The sequence below is a fragment of the Aphis gossypii genome, chromosome X, assembly GCF_020184175.1.
Source record: "Aphis gossypii isolate Hap1 chromosome X, ASM2018417v2, whole genome shotgun sequence".
Taxonomy (NCBI): Eukaryota; Metazoa; Arthropoda; class Insecta; order Hemiptera; family Aphididae; genus Aphis; species Aphis gossypii.
In genome coordinates this window covers 39,400,660-39,422,286 of record NC_065533.1, presented here as the reverse complement: position 1 = coordinate 39,422,286, position 21,627 = coordinate 39,400,660, and the positions used below count along the sequence as shown (strand labels likewise).

At 24.9% G+C, this 21,627-nt stretch overlaps 1 protein-coding gene across 10 annotated transcripts; it reads right to left on the bottom strand.

Moving 5' to 3' along the window:
• Positions 1 to 850: 850 nt before the first annotated feature.
• On the bottom strand, positions 851 to 21,601 carry LOC114129440 (lachesin-like). Of its 10 annotated transcripts, none has more exons than XM_027994168.2 (9): positions 21,495 to 21,594; positions 21,176 to 21,408; positions 19,149 to 19,368; positions 5,735 to 6,194; positions 2,313 to 2,554; positions 1,999 to 2,255; positions 1,667 to 1,930; positions 1,455 to 1,594; positions 851 to 1,106 (listed from the first exon to the last, which is right to left on the bottom strand). In XM_027994168.2, the coding sequence occupies exons 4-9, from the start codon at positions 5,775 to 5,777 to the stop codon at positions 970 to 972; spliced, it is 1,083 nt and encodes a 360-aa protein (XP_027849969.1). In that variant the 5' UTR covers positions 5,778 to 6,194; positions 19,149 to 19,368; positions 21,176 to 21,408; positions 21,495 to 21,594; the 3' UTR covers positions 851 to 969. The 10 variants fall into 10 exon arrangements, with proteins under 10 accessions (XP_027849969.1, XP_027849973.1, XP_050062120.1 ...); XM_027994172.2 differs by having other exon boundaries at positions 19,149 to 19,224; positions 19,292 to 19,368; positions 21,176 to 21,516; XM_050206163.1 differs by having other exon boundaries at positions 21,034 to 21,267; positions 21,322 to 21,516.
• Positions 21,602 to 21,627: the final 26 nt, after the last annotated feature.

Here is a 21,627-nt window from a genome sequence, read left to right as displayed (position 1 = left end):
TAACTGTTTTACAGTATTTACAGATATATGTTATTATATTTTGAGTTATTTAAGTTGATAAAATAATATAGTATAACTACATAATATTATGACAATTAAATAGGTACTAATAATATAATAAATGCAATATTTTTGGGAAAAAATATATCAACCAATTTTTTTAGCATACATTTAATAATTCTTTAGTGTATTTAAGTCCTTATTTTACTACTTATAGATACATAATATATTCAGTAAAAATATTATACTAATACAAATACTATATTTAATTCCCTAATTTATTCTTGTAATTGATCAATTCTCTTAAATTATTTTAAATATTTACATTAAAATTATTTAGTGTAATTTAAATAATGAAACGCATCTAATAGAACTTATATCCTAACATATATATTAAAGACTATTATATAACATACAATAAGTGTAAACAACTTAACCATTTTGAGTTATCTTACGTGTAAAAAAAGAAAATGTTGAATTCAATTTAACTTAAAACAAATTATATTAGAAAAACCATTTTAATAAATACCTAGAAAATAAAATAGTTCACATGACTACAGATCCTACATACATTTTAAAAGTTTGGTTATTATGTTACCCCAACATCATTCAACATAATACAATTTTTTTCAACATAATTTAATAAAAAAAATACATATACATAGGTAAATAATATGCATAGTCAATGCTTATATTATAAATAAATCTTGCAGTTAGTTATATATATAATAATCAACACTAGTGTTCCTTGTTCAACAAACATAAATATTTATAAATACAGTTATGATGTCTATACTTTTGAAATTGCTTCCAATCATTCACTAAAAATATAAATAAGAATAGTATAAAATAAGTTTAGGGCATTTATTTAATCTAAAAATAAAAGTAAACCAAATATATGTAGGGAAAAATTGAGCAATAATTTTGGTTTAAAGTCACTAATTAACAGTTTTTAAATAGTAAAATAATTTAAAAACTAAGGTAAACAAAAAATAAGTAAACAGTAATTAAGAACCAAACATTAGCACTTGACATTTTGATAGTAGAGTTTTTTAAGTGTGATGATAGTTGGCCACAGGCTGGTGGGCATACCGGTATTATAGTTTCTGTAAAATAAATATTTATAGAAATTAATAAAAAAAAATAAACATAACTATATATTGCAATTATAGGAGGATTTGTTTTATATTGTATCTCTTACCATACAACACTATTTCATTATTTTCAAAGGATATAAAATGGTTAAATTTGAAAATTTTTGAATACAATAAGAATAAGTCAGACAAAAACAATGTATATATATAAAACAAGTCAATTTTTTTTTTAAATGACACAGTATCATTATTAAAGAATGAAAACGATAATATTAGTTAATATTATAGTATGGTATTTTTTTAATATTTTGAATAATATAATAAATAAATACCTAAATATAAATAATAATTGATATTTACCATAAACAGTAACTGTAACTTCAGCAGTTCCTAATACATTTGATGCTTTGCATATATAATCCCCATATTGACGGTTTTCAATTGTGATGATTCGTATGGTAGAGTCTGTTATTTCATCTGTGGTAGCAAAATGTGATATTCTAAATTTCACAGAAAAACCATATTAAATTTCATTACAACATTGTTTTCAAGTGCTCAACAAGTGAATGTACCTGTAATGTTGATTATTGGATAGTTGTACTCCATTGTTTAACCAAATGATAGCTGGTGGAGGATATGCCTCGACATGGCACTCAAGATCCATATCATATTGTAAAGCTTGTCCCAAACGACGTTTAGGAACTGTTATGACTGGAGCAAATTCAACCTCTAAAGCAATATTACGCCTGGCACCTTTACCAACACCATTTTCAGCAACACAGTAATATGTTCCACGATCTTCTTTGGTAATAACAGGAATCTCCAAAATGTTACCTCTAGAAGACAAAAATATTAATATTTAATTTACCTATATATGTATTTTTTTTATTATATTAGTTGGTACCTATATATCGATACACCATTGGCTAAAATTGCATTGTTCGCTCGCCTCCAGGAAATTATTGGACTAGGATATCCACCGGCATAACATTCCAATTTCACTGATTGACCCTCATTTACAATTAACGATCTAGTTGAGTTGTCAGAAATAAATGGACGTCTACGTACTACTAACTCTGTATCAGCTGTAATTTTATTAGTTAACCCAAGCATCACTTCACAGCGATAGAAGCCCGCATCAGTTTCTTGGATATCATTAATCTGAAAATATTAATTATTATTGATACTTGGAAGTAATTTTGGTATAATACTATATACCTGTAATGTGTAACTATTGCTATCTGTGTCTTGTGTTAATGATAATCTTGAATCTCTAATGATAAGTGAACTTCCACTTGAAAATGTAACAGGTTCAGTAAATCTTTCTTTGTCGACCTTAACCCATAAAACACTGAAATCTGCAGCATATAAGACTGTACATTTCAATTCAGTTGTTCCACCAATATCTTTTATACTTTTTTGTGTAATGTGTGATATAATTGGCGTCCTCTGGGAATAAACTAAAATTAAAATTAAATCTGTGTTAATAATTATATTATGCAACAATGAAACATAGACATTTTTATGACTAAAATATAATATGCTATACTACATTCTATTTATAAGAATTTAGTATTTATAATACATTAAATTTTGACAAATCTTTAAATATATTTTTCATAGATCTAGTTAAATTAATATTATATTAATAAATTATTGTACATACATAATAATATATTATATCAAAAAGTTCTTGATAAAAAGTTATTAAAAAAAAAATATAATTTTAAAGTATTTTTTAAATTTTAATTAATTTATTAATATTATTCATACATATATTACTTATGTATTATTATTTGCATTTATTTCATATACTAAAAAATAGTTTTTTAAGAGAAAAAAAGTATTATTTCTTTTCAAAAAACTTAGGTTTCTAATGATGATATTGATAATCTAGTAATCTGTAACATGATTAATTTGGTCTATATCAATTTATCTATTGAGTAAATTATGAATTAACTAAAAAACCTAGCTCTTCAACCGAATAGAATAAACCACTAACTTAAGGTAATATAATAGTATGCAAGTTTTTGAAATTAAAAGTAAGCATATGAATACACAAAGAGATTGATTTTTTTTTTAAAGAGGAATCATTATATAATAGATAGATGAAATTAATGTAAGATTGAAATATTTGTGATATTCCAAAATTAACAAAAAAATCTTTGTATGATGTATTATCAGAATTGGTTAATTTAGCTGAATGATATTGAATAGTATAGGAAGATGCTTGTAAATTATATCACATTAAAATGCACAGTAATAATTAAAATAATATTATTATTTTTATATTCAATAATAAAAATAAAGAAGAATTAAGAAATACATTCAATACTCAATTTAAAATCAAACCTATTGCTACTGATAAAAATTAACAAGCATTTTTATTCAAACTATAAATAAAATATATAACAAATATTATTAATGGACAATAACAAAATTTTATAAATTAAAATTCTGGTAAAAGTGTGTTTTGAAAAATAAAGAGGGTAGAACCATATTGAAGTACATTTAAGTATTTTATCGCAATTAATGGCGATTGATACAAATAAAATTGTATTATGCCTATGTAGTTAAAATTAAATTATACATTTTAATAAATTATCCATATTATTTTTCTTATCTTTCTACATCATTATGAACATGATTAATATTATATACACTTGCACTAATATGTATTAAATATCTAACAATTATTTCTTGGATTTCAAAGAGAAACAAATAAATGGGTTTCAGGATATGGCAGGAGAAATCATATGTGTATATAGTATTATGTTTCTTCTATGGTAATCTTTGAAAAATAGGAATACGTCTTGCAAAACCATTTTTTTGAAAAAATTGTATATCTTTTTGTTATTTAAAAATTACTAACAAAATATACTTACCTCTAAATATATATTTCATAATAGAAGTTTTTGAGAAATAATTTTCAAAATACTTTATCACTTTTAAGCCATTCAAGAATATTTGAAAATTTAATACAAGATTTCTTAAAAATGTTTTGCATAAATTATTCTAGAATATCAATATTAGTTATACCAGTCACATTTTTTCTTATGAGTTTGAAGTTCAAATTGTATAAACATTTGAACTTCATTGTTTAATTTTAGATTGGTAAATTCGTAAAATGTTATATCTATGACTTGAAAAAGTAGTAATTATGTAAGTAATTCTTATTGCAAACATAATTATAATTGTCGTATAGGTAATATATGTAATACCTATTTATGGAAAAAATAAGTTTGATATACTATATAACTGATAGAAAATATATATAAATAGTAATATGAATTAATTTTTAAACAACACTAAAAATTACAGTAATGTATGTCAGTATAGTAATAATTTACAGTAGTTAACATCAACTAACAATTAACACACTCACTACTGTCTTACTCGATGAAGAGATACATTAAAATATATTACTATACCTATTAACTGGTTTATTTTTTATCACTTATTAATAAATGAATATTAAAATAAGGATAATAGGTAGGTACTGTGGATTAATAAATAAAATATTTTAAAATACATAGGTATAAAATATATATTATATACATATATATTGTGAATAAATTGTTTGTAGTTAAAAGTTTGTCGAAAGTAATCAAATGTCACCTTGCTGTAAAAAATTGGGTGCTTTAAAATTCATTTAATTCAAATTTATAGGTATCAAATATGTTTAATAATCATAGACAAATTAAGTAATATTTAAAGCCTTGAGCTTTTTTTTTAGCTTTTTTAGTTTTTCTTGACATTAAATATATAATATTTTAAACAGTTTAATATAGATATAAATATAGATATAGATGCTTATAAAATACAATATTTATATATTAAAAAAAAAATGTTAGGTATTTAAATAATATGTTTTATATCTAATTATACATAAGTATATCAGTAATAGACTAAAAGCATTAAGTGATTTCCAGAAACTGTAATATGGTTTCAATAACTAGTCAAACTTTTTTTTTGACAATGAATTAATTAATTTAAATACATAATAAATAATAAATCCAAACCACTAATACATTATTATTGAACATTTGAACATTTTTATTCCAAGATAAGATTTTAGGCATCACAAACATGGATAACTTATTCCAAAAAAGGTTGTGTTAGTGGGAATTGTTAAAAAAGTTTCAACAATTTTAAATATCAATGATTAGCAATAATATTGGTTACATACTAATATACATTAAAAAAATTCTACAAAACAATACGATAGTACTACTTAATTAATTTGAAATCAAATTCAGCAGGAAAAATGCTGATCTAGTACCTGTTGCATTATATTAGTAAGAGACAAGTGCACGGCTGTGCACTCGATAAATACAGCACTGAACAGGTGTCAAATCTAAATTGTCCACACATATATTGAGCACACAAAATGTATTAGATAAAACCGGTAACTTTTATCAGTAAATACGAGTACTAGGTATATTATGCATATATAATATACCTACCTAGTACTTTTGGTAACCAACAGAAAAGATATCTACTCCAAAATTTATGCACAGACCATAATCTAACAGATCGTACGAACACCCGACCTGCATTAACAACGAATTTGGGCTCTAAACATCCGCAGATATGACTTCGATATTAAAACCATGTCTGATAAAGTGATAGGTACTCACCGAAGTTGATGCACAGCACGAAGACTCCATAGATGTTCTTCATTTCGGATAATTGAAATAATGTTAATGTTGGTAATCGACCAACGTCGAACGGACGAGAAAATATATATTAACTAAACGTCTTTCGCTTCTGTAAAATACTAAAATGCGGAAATGCAAAAAAACGTTGTTCCGGCGCAAAAACAAGGAGGTGGAGCCGGTGGAGGCGATGCAGCTCGTCTGGCCAATGCGCGTTTGTCGTTTGATCGAGAACCGGTGTTTTCGCAATCACCAACTCGGAGGTGGTGGTTAGGTAGGGGTTCAAAATGCAGGTGTCACAATAATTCGTAATGTTACAGTGGCATTACTGTATTGAAGATGATAACATTAAACGCCGGTAACGCCAGACATGACAAACAGCATTTTTGCTTTCGGTTCATAAACCAAACTGCTCTGCTTTTAGAGTCTCGACTTCTGCCCTCTAGAAATATGGGAACGATATACTATGATTAGCGATCTAGTATTTACTAATTTGTACTTTTTAGTTGATAACAATACAATAACAACACTTTAATACTAATATTATAGTTCATCATGATTTAAAATAAATTATGCATTTTTACCTATGTATAATATTATAATTGCATGATTAATTTTACTGTTGATATTTAATAACTAAAACTATTGACTGTAGCTAATTTAAATTTCTTTTTAATCATAATTTTAGTGGCAAAGCTACAAATAACTTGAGATAATAATTTCTAATAATTCATTATTATAGTATGAATTTTCTATGCATTAGTAGGTTCACTAAAAATATTTAGTTGACTATGATTTAAATGTTTAATATTAAATGCTAACAAAAAGTGTTGATGGGTTAGGTATGGTTTGGGAGTGACCCTGAAGAAATCTGAAGAGATTTGTTAAAGCTTTTGCTGGCCAAATATGTTTGTTTAAAAAATAATTGTGTTTAAGACTTTAATTTATTTTGATTTTACTTGCATGTATGTGTTTGTTTGTTTGTTTTTTTTTTTTTTTGTACATTCATACTGTATTTTTGTATATTTACTAACATATTACGTGAGAATACAATGTATAAAATAAGATTAAGTGTTCGAGTCTGTCGCAGAGTATGAAAAAACATTAATTATTTATACATATTTAAAGGCAACTATTAATTTCTTTAAACGATTAAACTATTTTCTAACAAGAATATGATCCAGTATTCAATACAAATAATATAATTTCTAGTTCTAAATATTTTTAACAACAATGTTAAGTCTGTGAGCATTATCCGCTTTGAGAAAAACCATTTCCTAATTTATTTAAAAATTGTGTAGATATTTTTTGCCAACTAAAACAGCTTTAGATAGATATGTTTATATAAATGAAAGCGCTTAATATTTACTATCATATTTTTAGACAATAATATATGTTATACTTTTTTGTTAATAGGTAGTTAAAATGAATACATCGTCTTCATAATCTATTTAAATTTTATCTTATTTGTTATTATTGATGTCTATTACTTTTTTTGGTATTCTTGTCGTATGTGATCAACCGTCCGTTTCCATAGTCATATTATAGCAGTATACCGCATCACTTGTCGTCTACCAAGCAAGTTTCTATTTGTCAACCAAATAGGTAAAAAATCCATAAATTAATACAAATTTAAGATTATAATAGGTATATTTAATAATACACAATTATAGTAATAATTTTTTTCTCGTTTTTGCTAGAGAATAAAATTTGTTTAACGAGTCACAGTGAACACAAGGTGTGTCAATAACAATAAGTTATCTTTTCTTTAAAAAAAGGGACCTTTTCCGTTTATTCACTACCAATGACTACACATGCGTGTTTCGGCACTCGTCGCTACGCTCCTCGGCGCCGTCGCTACGCTCCGCACAAATCGAAAATATCCCTCGACTTGCTATGCAACGCCACCTCAAGTAAGTCACAGGGTAAGTTATGTCGTAGTATATGGGCAGTGATTATCCTGTGACTTACTTGAGGTGGCGTTGCATAGCAAGTCGAGGGATATTTTCGATTTGTGCGGAGCGTAGCGACGGCGCCGAGGAGCGTAGCGACGAGTGCCGAAACACGCATATAGTTATTGGTAGTAACTATATACACATAAAGCACACTTCATACCCCCAGAATCTAAATAATATGTTTATGGATTAATGTTAGTGAATGAACAGAAAAATCAAAAAAAGTAGTGGTAGTGAACTAACGGAAAAGGTCCAAAAAAAGCTATAGTATTTTCCTCCGATAGAACAATTGTATAAAAATGTACGACGTATCAAAGCACAAACTAAACTTTAACTGATTATCTATATATATTATACGTTATACCTAGGTTATATTATAGTAGGTATTATATTATTATTTATTATAGAAGTTACATCGTTAAGATAAAACCTAATCGCCGTCGAATCATTGGGAATGATCATGTAATATATATAAAGATGAGTGGTAGATGACAAGTGTGCGGTAGACCGCAAACGGCAAGAATACCTTTTTTTATTGAGGAGTCAAAAGTACTTTAATTTCTGATTTTAGTGAATTTTAAAACAATGTTAAATATAAATATCGTTCATAATTAAATTAAGTAACGTGTACATCTGTTGACTGTTTGATATTGCACATATTGTACAATTTTAATAAATTATCAGTACCTATAACAGATTATTATTAATTATTTATTTATGTAGATATGACAAACAAGACGTGATTTGATAAGAAAATTCTATAACAACGCTATAAATCCAAGTAAATTTGTGATATGATGTTGTCTTCGTCTAACAAATTTTTCAATTTTTTTTTACCGCCTCGTTTATGAAACATCACAAAACAGTTTTCCCTAAAAATTTTTTTGTGAAACACCTTATACACTATTCAAGAATATACACGAAAACAAGAAACACGCATAGTGTAGAGCGAATTTAAAAGCTACTTTTCTACTAGCATAATAATAAATTATTATTCTCGCACAATACCTATACTTTTTCGGTATTGAAGTTATCTAAAATAAGTTTTTTGATTTACTTGTAATAAAATAAAGTATTTCACAATGTTATGCACTGGTTCGTTACTTTATTTCTATAAATTCGTTATCCATTTTCGGTATTTCGGTTCCTGCACACTCTACTTAATAATTAAAAATTACTGTAATATTTTATAAATTTTCATTATTGTACAATTGTATTCCTGAATACACACATAAAATATTAGACTTGTACTTATTTAGACTTTTAGGTGTCTATAGACTTAAAATGTGCAAAAAATAAATAAATTTTATGATATTGTTAAAATAAGAAAAAGAAGTATTATTTAATTGTATGAAATAGTAAAATAAAAAAAAAACGAAAACACGCGAAAGAAACATAATATTGTGTTACGTAAATCGACAGATAGTGACTAAACACTGCATCTATACACTATATGAATTACTGTTACAGTTGTCATAAGAATGCGTCACATCAGCACTAAGAAGTAAGAACAAATGTATAATTCTAATTATTACTATATTTAATCTATAGGGTGACAGCAATACTTACCCACTAAATATATAGGGTAGTATCGTAAATTACAATTTAATATTTCAACAATTTATATGACTTACGATGTGGTTGTGCGGTGTCAACCTATAAAACATTAATTGTTGTACCTAATTATTATTACTATAATTAGATAAATCAATTATATACATGTATTTAAGAGAATATCGGCACAATATAAGTTTTTCTCAAATCTACGTGCAACACAAACAAAACGCATTCATATAAAATCAATTGTTTATGATTTTTAAATAATATTGACCTACTATAAAAATTATAGACAAATTATAAGAAAACTATCTAAAATACTCGTCACTATCGGATAATAGTAAAAAAAAAAAACTGAATAATTATAAACTATTTAAATATAAATAAATAAAAAAAATGAGTAGTTAGGGCGCGGATTTATATGTAAATGTATATTTTTCTACAGTTTTCTTAGAATAATTTTGATAATAAATATCGATGATGCATAATGTGTAAATTCTATGGTTTTTTTTCGTATTTTTGCATATTTTGATGAAAATGCATATTAATTGTATGTTTCTAAATAGTTGGCAGTTGCATATATTTTGCTTATTTTACAATAATAATAATAATTATTATTATTATTATAAATCTATCATTATATTCATTAAAATTTAAAATAGTCATATTTACGTTTGTACAAATATTCAAATATCTAAGGCTGGGCAAATTAACTATTTTTTTTAACTCGTTAAGTTAATTGGAAAAAATCTAAGTTAAGTTTTAAGTTAAAAGTTATTTTTCTTTTTTATTTAACTTGTTAAAGTTACAAGTTAATTGGAAAAAATAAGTAACTTAACTTAATTAAAAATAAGTTACTTTTTTTTCATATAAAACTTATAATTACACCATTTACACTTCATGTTAAAGATTTACAAATAACATAATATTATAATGTAGGTCTTTATATCTTAAAAAAATGTATTTTGCTGTAGATACTTATAAATTATGAAATCCAATGAAATAATTAATTTAGTAAATAGTAAATACAATGGGTTACTCCCTCACTCCGAGCAAAATTATTCTTATCATTTCCACAAATGAATTTAAATATAACAAACCACAAATTTTAATTAAAACTGACAGTTTATAAACGTATGATATGGGATAATTGGTTTGGATAATACAAGTTTTTCTTTTCTAAATAATAATTATTAATTACCGCATGGCACTAATCTCATATCTTGAGTCTAGAGTTCTAGACATACTATATTCTGTGAATAAGAAATAATATAAAATATTATTCTTTATTTCTCATAAGTCGTTTCGTATATTTTGACATTTTGTAAGTTCCATTAACTATTAGCATTGTTTAAATATACAGTTACTATAATGTTATAGTATATTTAATCAATAATATAGGTATATATTTGTATTTAAAGTTTAAAACGTTATTTTAAAATCCAGACATGGTGCAGAACACTTCGACAGTCTATAATATTTAGAATACTCGATACCTACATAATAATATATTATAGCAGAATAATTTATATTTAACATAATAATTATTGTTATTATTATTATTATTTTTTTATTACCACGAAATGCAATAATAAATCTTTGAGGTTCGTACAAAGAAAAAAATAACTTAACGTGACTATAAAATAAATTAACTCGTTAAGTGAGATGTTACTTTTAAAAAAAAGTAACTCGTTAAGTAACTTAGTTAAAAGTAACTTAATTTTAACTTTTTAACTCGTTAATTCCCAGCCTTGGAAATATCTACAGTAGTAGTTACAAAATGTTAATTGTAAATAACCCACTATAATGTACATCGATGTTACCGACGAATGACGAAAAATAAATATTAAGAATGAGTTGGAAGAAAGAGCCAGGTTATAAGTTTTACTAGAACTAAATTTACAAACGTTTTGTTAAAAACTCGTAGATGTTCTACATTTAAAATAATCAATGGCAACTGGTGAGGTAACGAAATGTAACAAAAATGAGGAAATGTCTGCAGTAGACAATTTATCTAGTTTTAAAAATACACCAATTGTATCCTAGGACGCGGAAACAAGTTTTTCCAGTTATAAAATTATGCTTCGAGATAATCGCTGTAGAAGCTTTCAATCAATTTTTTTTTACCTCATGTAGGTACACGTTACATACTAATAATTTAATATAAATAGTAAAATACTATTAATTATAAATACTATACAGTATATTTTATAGTCAATGATAATACTTTTAAACACAATTTCATAAAAATAATGTTATTCTGAATTTTTTTTTTAATAAACTTTATCTATATGTACAGTAAATACTCGATTTACCGCCTCTCTCTATTATCCGTTATCAACCACTGTCAAAAAAAAAGTTGATGATGCGATCGCGATAAATTTGTCGTGGCGCCTAATGTGGCGACCTCAAGCATTCAAAAAAATTGTAATATCAATGCAATAAACGCGATAAATGCGGCGATACGAACAAAGTGAATAGTATTTTTTTTAGAATGGTATTATTTTTGTTATTACATAATATTATATATTATTATAGTATTTATTATTTATTATTATTTTATTATTTTTGTCCGCAAATGTACGTTTATAAAAAATTATTTTTTGTATTATTGTATTTCTGTTAACCGTCGTTATCCCGGTCCCGACAGTGACGGTTAATCGATTTTCTACTGATTGTATAATATTTTTAATTTTTACTATAAATCTTATAGTTAATTAATATGTAAAAAAAATGATTTTGCTTTTTTTTTCGCTTATTTATGATATGAGTGCATATAATTTATAGATTTTTATTGCATATAAATCCGGGTCATAGTTATAATAATAATATAACATTGATTTTTAATATTTAGATTATGATTATATAGTATTAAGTGATTTGGTTTCTATAGTTTTAATATTAGATACTTTAGATATTGGAAAAATCTACAAATATTTCACGTAAAATTTTAACAAGCAAACTTCAATTTAAATTAATTTGAATAATATAATATAAAATCCATATTAACGACAATGACCCAATAATAAAAACAAGTGTAGTATCGGTTATAAATAGGGCTAGACACTTAATGTTCTAAAAAATCTTAAAATTTATATGCATTTATGCCCTTAAATTATAAAATATAAGTATATAAGTATTTTATTTTTCATTAAAAATCCGAGAAATATAAATTTATTTATTATTAAATAATGCATTTTTAATTTAATTTTTACAAAAAAAAAACTATATTTAGTCTAGATTATTATACTAACTATATTAGTATGAGATTAAAACGCATACGATACGAACAGACGAATAATTGACATCAACTGACCTGTATTCGGAGTAATCCTTATCGACCGACTATGTTTTTCACAACAAACAGTAGATAGATTATTTAATAATTATTTATATTTCATCATTATAATATCTATTTTTTTACTTTTTTATTATTATTTTATCGCGGTAGGAACCCGTTATCCAAAATTGTTTAATTGAACTTTTTGTATAAACCATAAAGTCTAAATATATTGAAGTAATAGGAACATTATTTGCTAATTTACAAAATTTTTAAACTTATCTATACGTACACATCTCAAAATGGTTTTACGCAGAAGGGGTTAGGTTAATTTTTATTTTCGTAAAGTAAAACTTATTATTTTATTAACAATTTATTAGTAATGTTGTACTTTTTATGGAATTATATTTATATTACATACTTATTTATTTATGTTTATATACCATTTATAGTATTTTATTTAGTTTAATTTATGTAATGTTTAATTTCGACGTTAAACTAGTGAAATGTACCTATAATACGATATAGAGACAATAACTAAGTGTGGTGAGGTGAGACGTGTATATCTTAATCTTTAAAATTTTATAGATTTCGGTTTAGGGGCTCATAAAAAAATATATAAACGAAAAAATTGACAGAAAATTAGATTTTTGACCACGTTTACATTTTTTTTGACATTTAACTAAAAAAAAGTCGAAAATGTAAATCGTCTAAACATAATTCAAAAAAGTTAAAATATTTTGATCATACTGTGTAGAAAATTATATTAGAAACATTTGGTGAATATGTTTGGTTTTGAATAACAATAAAATAACAAAAATTGTTTCAGGATAAATGGTTATTTCATGAATAAATATGTTCTGTCGTAAAATGTTTTATTTGAATTACTCTGATAGAATTTTTTATTTTGGATATGAGCATTTTCAATTTTTCTATGTTTACATATCTACTCATATCTTACTTAAAAATTAAAAAATTGAAAAAAAATTTATTGTTGAATTACTTACAAATTATAATATTCTAACCTGCTTTAATTTTGGTAATAAGTCAATTCATTCTAATATTAAAACTAAAAATATATAATGGGTTATACTGAACCCAAATTTACTACGTTGTCTCAGTTTTACAACAACAGCGTAACTTACGTAAAATCTACGTAAATCTTATTAGGTTTTTAAGAGAATTATGTGCATTTTTAAACTGGTTGAGAAATAATTGTGTATTTTTTAAAAGTAAATTAAGAAAAAAAAATTGTTCCAAAATTAGAGAATAAAAAAATATATAAATAAAGTAATAATTTTAGTGTAAATAAATCAAGTATAAAGTGTATACCTACTAAGCTTTCCGGTAGAATTTATTTTCAATTATTAAAATATATGGTACAGGTTATTGTTGCCATCACTGTCTAGTTTAAAAATTTAAAATACATTATATTTTTTATAATTTTCAATAACTAAATAAATTAATTGATAACTACAGAAAGAGAATAATATTGACTTTAATTTAAATTCAAAATTATGTTATAATATCAATCAAACTAAAATGTTTTTTAATATATTTTATACAGCGAAGTACTAAGATTTGGTTTTAGTAAATTTGGTACCCATTATCCTTTTAGTTATTATCAGAAATAGGATTTATATGCAATAGTATATTTTTTTTGCAACTTCTGATCAATATTTTTGTCAGTAATTTTCACGAATTACCTCATGATGATCTAAATTCTAAATGGTGGTTTTGCATATTTTTGACAAAATATAAATTATTGTGTATTTTTGCTATAAAAACGCAAAAATGCATGTTTATATAAATAGGACATATAAAAAAAATTTTACTAATTCTGAAGCGTTAAAAATTCTCTATTCTTCTCTAATGTATTCTATTCTAGAATATAACTCAATTATATGGTCACCCTCTAGTGCTGTTCATATAAAAAGTCTTGAAGCTATTCAAAATCGATTCCTTCGATTAATTTCTTACAAATGTGTTAGTTTTTGTCTAACTCATTCGTAATATACACCATTATTATTCAAATTAAATATGACCAGTCTAGCTGATAAGAGAAAAATGATTGATTTGAAGTTTCTATATATAAAATAGTTAATGGTATTATAAACTGTCTTGATTAACTCAATTACATAAATTTTAATGTTCCTCAATGTCAAAATAGATCTAAAAAAACGTTTAACATTCCATTTCAAATAATTAATTTTTCCACTTGTTTCACCTATAAATAGATTAATGAAAATAGATAATGATATTCAGGTTAATTTATTTCATTTTCATACTTTTAATGGTTTTTGTAACTTATTAGATACCCATTGGCCATTTTATACATAGTTTATTTTTTATACGTGATTTTTATTATTATTATTATTTTAGATATATAGGTACAGTAACGGATCCTGAAGTCACCCAAGGGGGGATTTTCATAAATGAAAAATCGGCTTTCAGTGAGTTCCAGCCCAATATTATAATTTATAATATAAAAATTAAAAAATACAGCCCAAGGAGGGGGCGATCGCTCTATCACCCCCCTCGTATTCGCCACTTTATAGGTATTATTATTATCTTGATGTATTATTTTATTATAGCTTTTTAGTGTTTTTGCGATTATTTTTATTGTCATTTTAGTCTACATAAATAGACTTAAGTCTTGCTACTACTATAATAACTATAAAAATTGTTATTGGGTTTCATCTCATTTAAATTACCTATAATAAATATTTAAATAAAAACGCGAAAAATGCATGTTTTATAATTTATGGTACCTGTACTTCGTTACTACTTATCAGACGTTTTAATGTTATGTACCTAATGTCGAATGGAGTTCTATAGTAAATAGGTATAAGAACACATTAAGGTCTTACAAGGAAATTTCGATTACGAGAAACTTAACTTGTATAAAATAATTTGGTACACTTTCCTACATTAAAAAAGATATCTACAGACAACAGAAAATCAGGGGCGGATTTTGGATATTTTGATAGGGCCGATAGGGGGCACATATAAATTGTATAATGATTATTTAATCATAATTAATAATACATACTCTTATTTTTAAACGAAATTGGTATTTGGTAATGTATTCAATATAATGATTCGTTAATATCACACACCAAAATAATAATTTATACATATTATAGCAAGTTATTATACATAAATGAAGTCATTAATAAGTACAAATATTTTTATAGATTCTCATACTTTAACCTGTACATGTAACTCATTTTATCAATTTAAATTTAAATAATGATTACACTAATAGGTAGTATTATTCTTATTTACTATATTTTTTATTTACATTATACTCGTAGTAACATAAAAAACATTGTCGATAGAAAATTGAACCATGTGCCCTTCCCCTGAATCCACCACTGCAGACAATAATGACGGAAAAACATATTTCATATATTTTATTACTATATAAAAGAGAATTTCAATGCAAATTTTCCAGATTTCCAAAGGTGTAGACTAAAGAGACGATTTTTTTATTTTTTAGTGAACCATTTTCCATAAATGTTGAAAATATATAAGAGAAGCTTTTTCTACGTATGTAAACAATTATTTTTCGTCACGAAGTTGAATGAATCTTAATACCACAATCAAATTTCCGACGTAAAATTTTAATCTATTCTACATTTGGCATCCAGAAATGCATGTACAAAAATAGACGGTCTATAGTACAAAATAAGAGATGTCAAGTATCAAGTGCAGTTCAAAAATAAAAATAAATTATTATTATTAAACAAAAAATCAATAAATTTTATAGCTTTGTAATAATTTTAATAAATAATAATAATAAAAAAAAATAAAAATAAATACATTTTGTTATAATTTATTTACAAGGTACAAGGCCACAATTATAAACATTATTATATTATTAATATTAAAATGTATATGTTTAATGTTTATGATTGTAGACCATGTAGTAAACGCAATATGTCTGTATTGTGTTGGGTATATTAGAATTAAGTGTAAAAACACTAAGTACTATTAATTATTATAATAGTATAAATACTATAATCCAGAAACTGTAATGAGAAGTCAATCATGTTAGTTAAAAAAAAAATCAAAAATCGTTGGCCACAATTTTTTTTATAAGTGTTCAAAGTTCAAATTTTTACAAAATATGTCATAATAATTATAAACTGTGATAGTACAAATATAATATACATATTATGTATAAAAATTAATACAAATAGGTTAAATTATAATCACAAATTTTTATTGATTTTTAGTCATTACTTGTTGTTACATGTTATTGTTTGATAGCATTTGCTGAAACATTTAATAACATTTTTTTTTAAATACAACTCACAACTCAATATAGATCAAGTTCTCATATAACGAAGTACCTATGTTAATTTTCCAAAGTAAATAAAACCAATGGAACTTTGATATTTATTTAATAAGAATATATAGTAGGTCACTACTCGTAGTATAGACTATAGACTTTATAGTGTATAATATACTCGTACTATCTTCTAAGTTTATCCCACCTAATTAGTAATTACCTATATATATTTATGATTTAAGTTGTACCGATGGACAGGAAATTAAGCATATTTCATACACCTACGAGTTTTACATATTAATAAACAATACATAGTTTTTTTAGTGTTTGAACGAAGTAAAGAATGTATTGATTTTACAATCAAGTATGTTTTTCCACAATTTTTTTTCATTTTTTTTTTATTTTTTTTTTTTAAAGTTCAAATTTTTACGATAATGCGTAACGATAACGATTTATCCTCAAACGTTATTATTTTATTAAATACCTATTTGTTATTATTCAAAAAGTATAAGTCGTACATGAAAATATTACCAATTATTTAGATTGGCATTTTCTTTACACGATTTAATTTTCAAAATATTTCTCTTATTTTAATGCTATTTATAGGCATTTGAATTATTCGTTTTTGTTTATTTTTTTTTTTTACAAATATGGATACAATTTTTTTGACTGAGTCAAAATACTTAAAAAATTAATACAAAACTCCTCATAAGTTAGTCTTATAGTGATTCAAAAATTATAAGAATACGTAGGCACAATTTTTTTTATTAGCGTTTGAAGTTAAAATATTGACAAAAATTTGTCAAAATCATGAATACCTACAAATTATTTTGTAGTTAAAATTTATCAAAATGTTTGTGTAAATAGCTAAGACATGGGCTTTGGGCGCCCGCAGGGGCCATACTCCCCCCCGCTTTTGTTGCCTATGTTTGTATACCTATTACAGAATTTTACCTAACCTAACCTAGCATTTTATATATTATATATATATAATATATATATATGTATAATATACACCTTGCTCCTCCCGATGAAAATTTCTGCGGGCGCAATTGAGCTAAGAGTTGAAAATTTAATACGAGATTCTCCATAAGTTTGGTTGACAATAATTATAAAAGAACTTGAACGTAAGCCAATTAAAAAAAATGTTATCCTTAGTTTAAATTTTTACGAAATCCAAAATTAACTCGTAAAATAATGATAGTATATCAAATAATTTTAGATATTTGTTATAGTTAAAAGTTATTCTCATCGTATAAAATTGAAACATAAATCACCTTTTTCACCACCCAATTTAAAATATATTTTATATATTATATTCTAGGCTGATAAATCATCTCATCCCGTTCAGAATCGTTTTTCGTATACAATGATACCTATCATTAGATTCAAATTTAACACTCCTACGCACCTATATAATATAATAGTAATCCATACGGCATCTAATATACAACAGAGTAGTACCCACTAGACTACCTACGCTTTTTTTTACTTAACTCGCCTTTAAAAAATGCATACTTATTTCTCAACCAGTTTAAAAATGCTCATAATTCTCTTAAAAACGAAATTGTAAATATATATATTACTTACACTTGAAACTTGTGAAATAAACAGGAATGATTTAATTTCATAATGCTCTATTTATAAATATTTAAATAATTTGTTTAATGAAAAATTGTAAGTATTGAATTAAAAAATACATTTTTGAAGTTTTTTCATACGAAACCTTATTTAAAAAACAAACTATTTATTGATTTTAAGCACAAAAACAAGGAATTAAAAATAGTAAGAATAATATTCAATTTTCTTTATAAATATTACATAATCTACTTACAATCATCTCACTTCATACAAATTTTAAATGTTTAATTGTAGAGATATAAACCTTTTAAAATAATTATGAAATATTTAAAATTAATGACATATTGTTTGTACACAGAAATGAGACACATAAGTTTATAATCATAAATATTCTATTTTCAACAATAATATATACCTATTTTTTAAATTTAAACCTAGATTTATAAACTAATAAAAATTACTCTGTTATCTGTACTCTTTGCCTTAAGGGTGTAATAATTTTTAATGATACAATATAAATTAATATTAATATTAATCAATTATTAATACACAATAATAATGTAAAAATTTAATTTAAATCCAATACACAGTTTATAAATTGAAACTTGAAACATAGAACAATGTATTGGTACAACATTAATTCAAACATAGAAAAACACAAATAACAGATTAATTTTTAGGTAAAATAGAATAATTGTCAAATAGGTACTATAAATATTATCTCACTTTACGAAGCACAGAATGTCTGATGTCATAGAATTGGTATATTGACTAGATGGTGTTGTAATTGTTGGTTATTTTCCTAAAAGTTGTAATGTGAATTAATGCATATCTTCATCATTAACAGTGTACCATTTGGTAGTTCCCACCTTGCATTTGAATCTATTGATTCCAATGTTAAAAGATTCTTATTAGGTAATTGTTTCAATTTGCATTGTGTGCTGATCTATCAACAAAAGTATACATAATATTGATCAGGTTAAAATGAATAAATAATTTTAGATAGATTACAGTAAATAATATTATAATTTAACAAAACAAATCAAATTGTAAGAGCAAAGCAAAAATTTCTAAGTATAATAATAAAGTATAAAAGTCTTATATGAAGATGCATGGAGCTTAGTGACTATAGTGCATCTAAAATGTGCTGTATTACAGATTCTCTAATATATAGCTTTTCCTAGACCAAAGGTTTTATTATTTGTTTATACCCTAGTAAATCATAATGAGATAAAGTTAATTGGAACAATGGATAGGTAGCTCCCAGATTTGCCAATAGTAAATTATTGAATTATAAAATGTTATTTCTATTGTAAAAAAAAACAACTTTTAGTTTAAAATCGAAATTTGATTTTGATTATAATTATTATTATACAATAACATATGCACGTGTTTGTAATAAGTTTTAATAAAATCTTCAATTGTATTTCTAATGGTACCTAATAATTATTCATACTGACACAAAACATTTTTAAATTTATAATAGGTAACTTACTTAATAAGTTTGATGAAAACCATGAGTATTTAGCAGATCTAATAGTGTTTAGTGAAAACTAGCTCCAATTTGATTGATGACAGGAATATCTATTATCTACTACTGCTTTATCTTTGACTATGACACATCATTTGAATTTTAGAATCACTAATGTTAGTATGGTGCCTGTAGGAAACCCAATATAGTATATATTGAATTATACTATATTTTAGAACATCTAACATGTTTTAATAAGATATATTTTTAATCCCAGATTTGATAGAAAATGGCAAAGGACAAAAAAACATGTTTCCACTAAAAATAGAACATTTAACTATACACAGTGGAAACACCATAGGAGATTTCCATAATAAACATTTTTTTTTAATGAGATCATACCACCGTTTTACAGATGTGTATTTTTATCAAAAACACTAAGCCATACACATCATTGCTAGGGCTTGTATAAATACGAGTAGAAGACCTAGTATTAATCAGAAGGTAGTCACAGTTCTGGACTGACTATTATAATTGTAAGACAATTGCTATTCGTGGACACTAGACTTTGTCACAGCCACACTGCCGCAAGTATATAGTCACTCCCTAGCCTAATAACTTAGATGATAGTAGTAAGCTATTCTAATTTTATTTTATTTTATGATTTATAAGCAGAGATAGGATTTATATGACACAGTATATTATTTAAATGTTGGAGTTTTTATTTTTCATATTTTGGACAAAATACATATTATTGCATATTTCCACTGTAAAAACGTGAAAAATTAATGTTTTAAGGTAAATTTTGTTCCTACTTACTAGATGTTTTAACGTCATGTAATGTTGAATGGAGTTCTTGTAAATAGATATAAAAACACATTAAGGTCTTACAGATCATTCAGTTTTGAAAATTTAAAATACCATGTGATTGTTTAGAATAATACATTTGAATGGCGTTAATAGTCAAGAAAAATATTTTATTAATTTTAAAATGTGTTAATTTTTTTCTTTTAGTGTAGGTAGTAAATACCTACCTAGTACCTATATCTTATATTTTTAGTGTATATAATATTATTTGCATATTTTTAATAAGCCAAATGCATAGTTTACAATTTTTTATTGTATATATTATATCCTTACCTCAATTTATAAGTAATAAATTAACTGTTTAATTGTGTTTAAACCTGCAAGTGTTTTAATTCATAACTATACCTATCCTTCTCACTATCAACTCAATAGTAACTAGAAACATGCTTTGTCCTGCACAGCGATCATTACACACCTCAATTCTCCATAAACAACTGACATTCATAAGGTCCAATATGTATACATGAACGTCTACTGCGGGTGACCACCACAACCAGGACATTAATCCTGAAATCATACAGATTGTAATCCATCTTTAGTACTGTATCCATTTAACAGTACATCACCACAGCAATGCTTCGTCATTATAGTTATACTGCAAATGTGTTCGGCTCCAAAAGGCTCGGTTGGTGACAAATGAGCGCGTGTCTGACATGTTATTAATTATTATGTAATAAAAAGTAGATCGTTTACGGCGGTTAGACATTTTTTTCTATACAACAGCAAGCTGATACATATTACATGGAGATTACAGACACAACCTTTTGGGTCCGTAAACTTTAGTTGCCACTTGCCAGCTACTAAGTTTGACTTGACAACTTGTATGAGACAGAGGTAATCATTGAGTATCTCGTATCTCGCATTTTC